Source organism: Solea solea, chromosome 5 (genome assembly GCF_958295425.1).
Source record: "Solea solea chromosome 5, fSolSol10.1, whole genome shotgun sequence".
In the NCBI taxonomy this organism is placed as follows: Eukaryota; Metazoa; Chordata; class Actinopteri; order Pleuronectiformes; family Soleidae; genus Solea; species Solea solea.
Window position 1 is genome coordinate 30,301,660 of NC_081138.1, and position 8,326 is coordinate 30,309,985.

An 8,326-nucleotide genomic window follows, 5' to 3' on the forward strand; every position below is an offset into this window, starting at 1 on the left:
GTGTATATATACATATATATATATTAATACACTATATTGTTTTCAATTTAATGAATTAAAAACACATTCCAGCGCAGCGTCTGCAGTTTTCTGCATCCACACTAACACACCTGAAAACTTAAAAGTTACTCACTACTCAAGTTCTCATAACAAGAATTAACTACGGTGAAACTTTATGCGACTGAAAGTTAGTGTGAACTTTTCACTCTCAGCTGAGTTGAGTTGTGACAAAATTTAATCCGGATTAAATCAGGAAGTGAATGTCGATAATGTAGATGTATTATTGTGTCCAAGCTAAATGGAGCAAAAAAAAAAAGGTGTTTTCAAACTTCTCAGTTTTCAGGCTAGTGTGGACACCAGGTCGGGAGCAGAAGGACTCAGTAGTGTGGATGCAGCCTGAAATTTACATTTAAATGATGTTAGTTAACTGTAGAAAATCTCCACACTTTGATTTGAATGAAAACTGAATAGTGTGGACACACCTTGAGGACGTTGAAAGGATTTCAGTTACTGTATGTTGTCAGAAAATCACCCAAATCTAACAGTTGGCACCATTGTGAATAATTCACGGTGACTTTTGACTCACTTTTCAAAACTAAAGTGATGTCACTGGTGTTTTCTATATTGCAGTAAAAGCTGTTAAACACTCGGTGAAAGTTTGAGGGAGCAGCTTTGGACGTAGAGTTGTGAGGATGTAGCCTAAGACACTGCTGGTTTTGGCTGTGTGTGTGTGTGTGTGATTTGTCTGATAAGAGCCGCACCGTGTCCTCAGCACACCCCTGACCTCTGACCCTTCCTCCCTGTGTCTCCGCAGGACATGTTACCAATGGCTGGAGATCCCACCCAGGGAACAGCCAACTACAACATCGAGGACTTTGCTGACCTCGGCATGTTCCCACCCTTTTCCGAGTAACCCCCCCTCCCCTCTCCTCCTCCTCTCCCTTTCTATCACTCCCCCTCTCAGAACTGGACTAATGTTTGTATTCATCTCTCATGTTCTCTCGTCTTCTCTTTTAAAGAACGGGTCAAAAGTTTAAGAACAACCTGTTTTTGTTTAGATTTCTTCATTTCAACTTCAGTGGAAGTGGTACGAAGCAAAACTGGCCAACGGAAACAAAAAATAATGCAGAAATCAGCAAAAATACTTTCTTTCTTCTTCTTCAGAAGTCCATGGAGAAAAACGGCTCACAGGAGTCGTTAGTCCGCTGCCGTCGGTACGTTCACTGGTATCATTTTGTGAATTTGGCGTTCGAAATTCTTAGTTTGGATTTACCTGAGTGACAAAACATTTACCAAACATGTTAGCGATAGAGCAGCAGCTCGTGTGTCTCCACAGGCTTAAAAACGATGATTTTCTCTATGGACTTTGGTGTGGGAGAGTAACAAAAGCTCACAGTGCACGGTCAGAAAAGGCTGTGTAACGAGTGAAATGCTTGAAGTTATGATTTGTTTGGTCAGCTTCCTGTATTTGATCCCTGCTCGCAGTAATCTCAGTAAAAATCGAGCTGTTCTCAAACCTTTGACCTGTGCTGTACGGTGATGGATCACCAACACATGGCTGATGTGCACTTGTCACTCTCTCTCACACACACACACACACACACACACACACAGCATGACCTGCACCTGTACACATGCAGTACTCGTTTTCTGACGGACGTCCATTCTCAAGCTTTTTCTAACAGGCGGCGGCGGCAGCAGCAGCACGACCGCAGAGATTATCCCTGGATTTTTCACACTTCCTCTCTAGATTACACCTGATAAGTGAAGGTTTAACTCAAAAGCAGCCGTGACACATTTTCAAAATAGTCATTCCATCTAAACAAGCAGGCGGGAAAAAAAAACATTGATTTAAGTCATTTTGCCTATTATTTGTCATAATTGTGTCATATAATGATGTTAATGTGATCATTTGGGGGGGTTTTGAAATGTGTTTATGAGGGACTGACATGAAAAGTTCTGGCTCTTAGTAAAAAAAACATGATTTTACGTCACGTTTGTAAAAAAACGTTCCACCGCTGCCTCCATCAGTAAGTTGTAGAGTGTTATTTTGTGATTTTCAGTGTTTGAAATCCTTCACTAAGATTCATCAACATGACATAAGCAGCAGCTGCTGTGTCCTCATGAGCTAAAATCACTCATTTTCTCTATGGACCTTGGTGTGGCAGAGTGAGTGCTTTACAAACCCTGGATAACGCCTGATAAGCATTTATTTATCGTCTCACGTTTATTGGATGGCCCAGCGTTTGGGCACGGGCCATGTTGCTATCGCGTCACTGAACTGTAAATAGAAGTTACGCGGCGCGTAATCCGTCATTACTTATCTGCTGAGGAATTCAGTCCGGTGTGAAGTTTCCCCCCCAAATATTTAAGCTGTTGCTCAACAGGGACTGTGATCATGTGTCTGTGTCTCTGGAACACGACGCTCACCCACGCGGAGAAAACACAGCAAAGTGGACATTTTTTGACATCTATATTTATGTTTTTGTTTCTGGACGTAATATCTGAGGTCGACTCAAGCTGCGAGATTGTAAATCAGTGTTATTTGAAGCCACAACTTCAAGAAATACAGTTCACTTCAACTGTGTTTTTGAGGTGAAGTGTTTAAATCACAATCCCAAGGAGATGCACAACACTACCCACAATCCTCCGGTGTAAAAGCAACGTTTCTGATTGGCAGAGCTCGCCGTTAGCGCGCAAATGTTTTACGGCAACGGCAAAAATCCGATTGCCCCCTTTTTAACGCACTGTAAACCAGTGTTTCCAAATATTTCTAGACTGTTTTTAAAGATGGCAAACTGTCGTGGCCCAAATCGCGATATACATCGCGACTAGAACAAATTTGCGCAATGTCGCTACTAATTTTACAGCCATATCTGTAACACTCACCGTCATTTATCAAACATCACAAGATATGTGGCGGTAAACTAATTAAACTCCATTTTATGCATGTTGTTTGAAACATGTACACATAAATCTTAACTTAGGGGTTAAGATTTAATTTATGGTAAAATTCCGCAAATTTGTTTGGGCCCCCAAAAAAATGAGTTGTTAGCTTAGTTGTTAGCGCAACAAGTGAGCAACCTCACGTGACAAACAGTCAGTGATAATAAATGTTGTCATGTTTGCCTTCATAGGATTACACGTCACGTAATACTTGTTTTTTGCTCCAAAGCAAACATTCAAATTACAATAAATGGCAAACACGAGTTAAATTCAAGAAGAAGAGTTGGCCGTCACTGGAAAATAATAATTTGCAATGGTTTGTGGGAGGTGTCGTTCCTTCACTCCTCAGATTTTTGGTCACATTTTTCGTCTCATGGCTCGTCGACGTCGACTCTTCACCAGGATTTTTTAGACTTTGATAGAGGGGGAAACTCGCAACTGGAATATTTTAATCTCTACATACAACTGGAGCGCCCTCTATTGGTGGGCATTCACTGTAATGCTGTGTTCCCGCCGGATGCAACGCAAATTTGTCACACGACTGCTGTTACGCTGTAGTTTAGATCAGAAGCTGAACTCTTATCTCCTCCGACAATATCTGCAGTGACTGTAGAGGGCGCCAGTCAACAACACTGCTCATGCACACACATGAACACCTCAGTGGAGCTACAACGGCAACTATGTCGCGTCGTGGTGAACAAGTGCGTAAACGCGTTTCTGACTCCGCAACACTAGATGGCAATATGCTAACTTTCATCTTGTTAGTATTTGGCAGTTTCTGGTCGACCTACTACCAAAAACCACTTTAGCTGGCAGCTAGCATGTGTCCTTTTTTTTTTAAACTTAATTTACTGAATGAATTCAGGTGGCATGTCGCCACTAGGTGGCGACATGCTTTCGTCTCGTCTGTATTGGGTGTTGCTACCTATTACCAAAACAAAATAAGCTGGTGGCCAGTTGTTAGCATGTATCTGTCCACCAGGGAATCATTTTGTTAAATTAATTGCGTCCAAAATCTCTGCTACACCAGGTGGCGCTATGGTAGCTTTCATCTCGTCAGTATTTGGCAGTTTCTGGTTGATCAAAGTAGATTAGCATGGCGGCTAGTTGTTAGCATGCCTGCGTCATTCCTTCTTTTTTCTGTCGGCGAATAAGATTATTAAATGAAGTGTGTCTGACTCCGATATGCTAGGTGGCACTATGCTAACTTTCGTCTGGTCAGTTTTTGGCCGTTTGTGGGTGTGGTTTAATTACATCATAGATGAAAACAACTTTACTGGGCAGCTAATTGTTAGCATGTGTTTTTCTACACTAACTTTCTTCTTGATCGACCATGTTATAGACCAAAGCAGATTTAGCTTGTGGCTAGTTTGTTAGCATCTCAAGCAACCATTCCTCACTTCTATCAGCGTTGAATTCTGACGTAGCATAAGTTCACACATCGGTCATAAAATGCACTGGTCTGGATTTTGCGATGTTTTTCTCGCAGTTTTTTTTTGTTTTTTGTCTGTTTTTTATTAGTGCATCCAAATCTGCGTGGGTGCTAACTGTGGATCACAAGCTTAGCGCCCAGGCTAGCTTGAGTTTAGTTGAACCGCACTGTCTTTGAGATGTTTTTCTAAGGGAAATTTCAAGACGCTTTAACGATAATTTGTCGCGTAAATGTACCGAGTGTTGCTGAAGACGCTGCTCGCCTGCGCCACCTGCTGCCGACGTCGCTCACCGACGCCAAACTCATGACGTAGAAACTTGAAAACGGGACGATTCCGTGTCCACACGAAACAAAACCAACCCATCACAGACACACATGCTAAGCTAAGGCTTAAAGTGCACTTCATGGAGCTAACCGCTAATCTCACCAGCCTGCATTAAAGAAGGGAAAAAAAACGCCATAACGTCCAAGCAAAGTCGCAGTATTTACTCGTGTTATTTGATGTTCTTCAGCTCTGGCTCCTCCACTTAATGACTTTATAATCTTTTCAAACTGTTTAAGAGACTGAATAAAACTTTTTTTTTGTTCATGACGGATTGTAAAATGTTCTCTGACGAACGGATGAAGGGACCGCGAGCAGACATCAAGTCCTTTTTGCTAAAAACTGATCTCAAATTGATGTTTGTTTGTTTGTTTTGTTTTTCTTTATTGTAAATAATGTGACTTTTTAATGTCGACTCGTGTTACTTTCACACAGTACATGTTCTTTTGTGTAGGTTTTAATGATATTGTGTGCGATGTGACTACATATTTAACGGTTTATCGGTATTTAGTTAGCGCCTCTCTCTCTTCATTGTACATTGAGTTCTAGACCTGTACAAAATTGTGTAAATGTGACCCTCCATTATTTTTGTGTAACAAATTGTGCTTGTGACAATAAATTCTTATTGGTTTACGTGGCTTCATTTCAAACTTTTATTCTCTGCTTATTCACACTCGTCTTTATTGTTCTTGCTGTGTTTTGCAGGGTCTATCGTAATCCTTCACATTATTATTATTATAACTGTGGCTTTGCGGTCATTTTTGAGCGGGTTAACGTGCATAAAACCTCCTGAAACTTGGCATGGAGGTCAGGTCTGGCAAAAATGCGATATTGAAGTGTGTTGCTCAAGGGCTCTATAGCACCCCCTAAGGTGAAAACAGAATGTCCACCGAATGTCCTGAAATTTGGTGGAAAGATGTCTTAGGCCAAGACAAACAAAAAAGTCGACCATAACCACGGCCTCAACTCAACAGGAAGTCAGCTATTTTGAATTTTGGCGTCCATTTTGGCGATTTGCACCCTACGTAAGTGAGCTAACTCGTGCGAGCGCTTAGTTGTAATTCCAGTGACGGAAAAAAGAGACTGTGAGACACAGAGAGATAGTGCGGAGCTGTAATTTACAAAGAATGTGAAGAACAAAGAAGCTCCGTGAAGTTTGTTTTGGGTTTCGCAGACGTCCGTCACTCACTGATCACGTCTGTCAGCGGGAAACACGTCCAATTATTACGACGTGTCCATGTGGGAACATGAGTGACGGCAGGTCTGGACACGTGCGTGTGTGTGAGATTGTCTTTTAAAGACAACTGTCTTTAAAAGTGTCCATCACTGCGTGTGTGTGAAAGCTTGCAGTGGAAACACTTGACATGACGAGAGGCGACGTCTCCTCATTCACACCTGAGATGGAAAAGTGGACGTCGCTGTCGTTTTCGTCTCCTTAATTGAAGCGTTGGACGTTTGAGATTTGATCGACGTCACCTTCGACGACTCGGCCTGAACGACAGCAGCTGTCAGTCACACGCTGCCGTGATTCGTCATCTGGTTTCCTCTAAATTAGAGCTGACATGGCGTAAGGCGGGGCTCACAGTCTGGACGAGGTCACCAGACCATCACAGGGACACAGGGACACGGAGAGACGAACAAACCTGTGTCCACTCGACCTTGTCCCTAAATCTGCATGTTTTCAGACTGTGTGAGGAAAACGGACAAAAACCCAGTGTGTGTGTGTGTGTGTGTGTCACGTTTAACACCTTCCCTCAGACTCTTTAACAAAGTGGTCGACGATTTGAAAAGAAATAGTCTCCCACATTCTTTCATGACATGACACGCACTCTGATCTGATTATTATCCTCTGACTTTCTGCCAAGAGACGGAGACACAGACAGAGACAGAGAGGACGTCTTCATTCTGCATCCACACTCTGCTGCCGTCTCCCTCTGTCTTCTCTCTGCGTCTGTTCATTAGATGATGAACTGAAACGTTTCAGCTCATGTTTGAATAACAACAGTGTGTGTGTGTGTGTGTGTGTGGAGATAACTCAATTCTGTCTTTGTGAGGACATTTTGTCTTGTCCTCACGTCTTTAAAGGATCTTTTTGAGGCATAAGACTTAGTTACAGGGTTTAAGTTAAGGGTCAGGCACTGAAGAAGTCGTCATGATTAAGGGTAATGGGTTTTTAGGGTAAGGGTTTCGGACCTGAATCATGTCTTTGAGTGTCCTCATGGAGACCAAAACCTGGTCCTAATGAGGCAGAACCTAGGCTGCCTCGGCACCGGCGCCATTGAAACCATTTACGTCTTCTTGATACGAGTCGTTCCGTTCGTCCGTCAACAAACACAAAAACAACAATATGAGGACGGTGATGACAGATGAAGCTGCTCGTCTTCGTCAGGACGTCTTGGTTGTTGTTGTTGATGATGATGATGATGATGATGATGATGCTGACGATGAAACACTGTGACTGCTGTGAATATGAGCCTCTGAGAGCCGAGCTGTCGTTTATGAGAAGCAGCTTTCATCGCAGCGTCAGGTTAACTCGGCTTTTATCTTATTATGTTAATACACGAGCAATAAAAGCCTGTTTACTCTCACACGGGGGGGAGAGAGGAGGGGGGGCAGCTGAGAGACGACACTGTTTACTGTTACACATGCTGCTAATGATGAGCACTGTGATGTAAACAACAACAAAAACAACAACACAGGCTCCATAATGAGCCAAGGAATCACAAGAAATTAAAGTTTTCTTCTTTGTGTCGTTGTGTCGACACATAAGGCTTTTCCAGCCACTTACCCTGACACTTAAGGGATAGTTAAGGTGTTTTTGTGGAAAGAGTTCTGAAATATTCTACTCAAGTAAAAGTTACTTTTTTAACAAGGTTGTTTTTCTTGTGTCGTGCTAAAAGGACAAAAGGACACAACTCTCACATGAATTGTTTTTAATTAAAGTCACATTTTTACAAATTAAAATGCTGACAAAATAAAACATGTAAACACATAATGTATCAGTCAACATGGGTCAAAGGTCACAGATGCTTTAACGTTCTCACACACTGGCCTATGTTCCTCTGGGAACTTAAGAAGAAGAAAGCAGAACATTTTCCCAGAAATCAGTTTTTCTCCGCGTTTACTTCATTCATCCATAAGTAACATTTAACATCATGTAAATTCACTGTCTCACTGCTGACACCAGACATTTTGACTGGAGGAGCAGGGGATCAAACTGCCGACCCTCAGGTGAGACGTCATCACAGTAACGGCTGTGAATTTGTCCTCACGAGCACAGGAAGACATACACACACACACACACACACACACACACACACTGTTACCAACAGGAGGTAATTTGGGTTTGAGTGTTCCCCCCCCCCGGGTCACTTCAGTGTGAGCAGGAGGAGCCAGAATCATTCACTCTAATGAAATGTCTGTCGTCGGCAGGTGAAGGCTTTTTTTATATTATTTTCACAAATGATTGTGTGTGTGTGACGGAGGCGGGAACGTGTTTGTGCAGACGCGTTTTTATTTCAGCCTCTGGTGAAAATTCTACTGCACAACAAACATCAGACAGACGGCGTTCGTCCCAGACTCAACACGTTAGACCAGCTCGCAATAATGGATCTCTGCCTCCGGGC

The 8,326-nt window shown here is 42.5% G+C and overlaps 1 protein-coding gene across 4 annotated transcripts in view; it reads left to right on the forward strand.

Annotated features, from left to right (window-relative positions):
• Positions 1 to 3,801, forward strand: part of arnt2 (aryl-hydrocarbon receptor nuclear translocator 2) — a 59,462-nt gene extending 55,661 nt beyond the window's left edge. For all 4 annotated transcript variants that reach the window (XM_058629089.1, XM_058629090.1, XM_058629091.1 and 1 more), the window contains one exon: positions 815 to 3,801. In XM_058629089.1, coding sequence (XP_058485072.1) covers positions 815 to 913 — 99 coding nt within the window. In that variant the 3' untranslated portion in view covers positions 914 to 3,801. The remainder of the gene's footprint in view (positions 1 to 814) is intronic.
• The last annotated feature ends 4,525 nt before the right edge of the window (positions 3,802 to 8,326 follow it).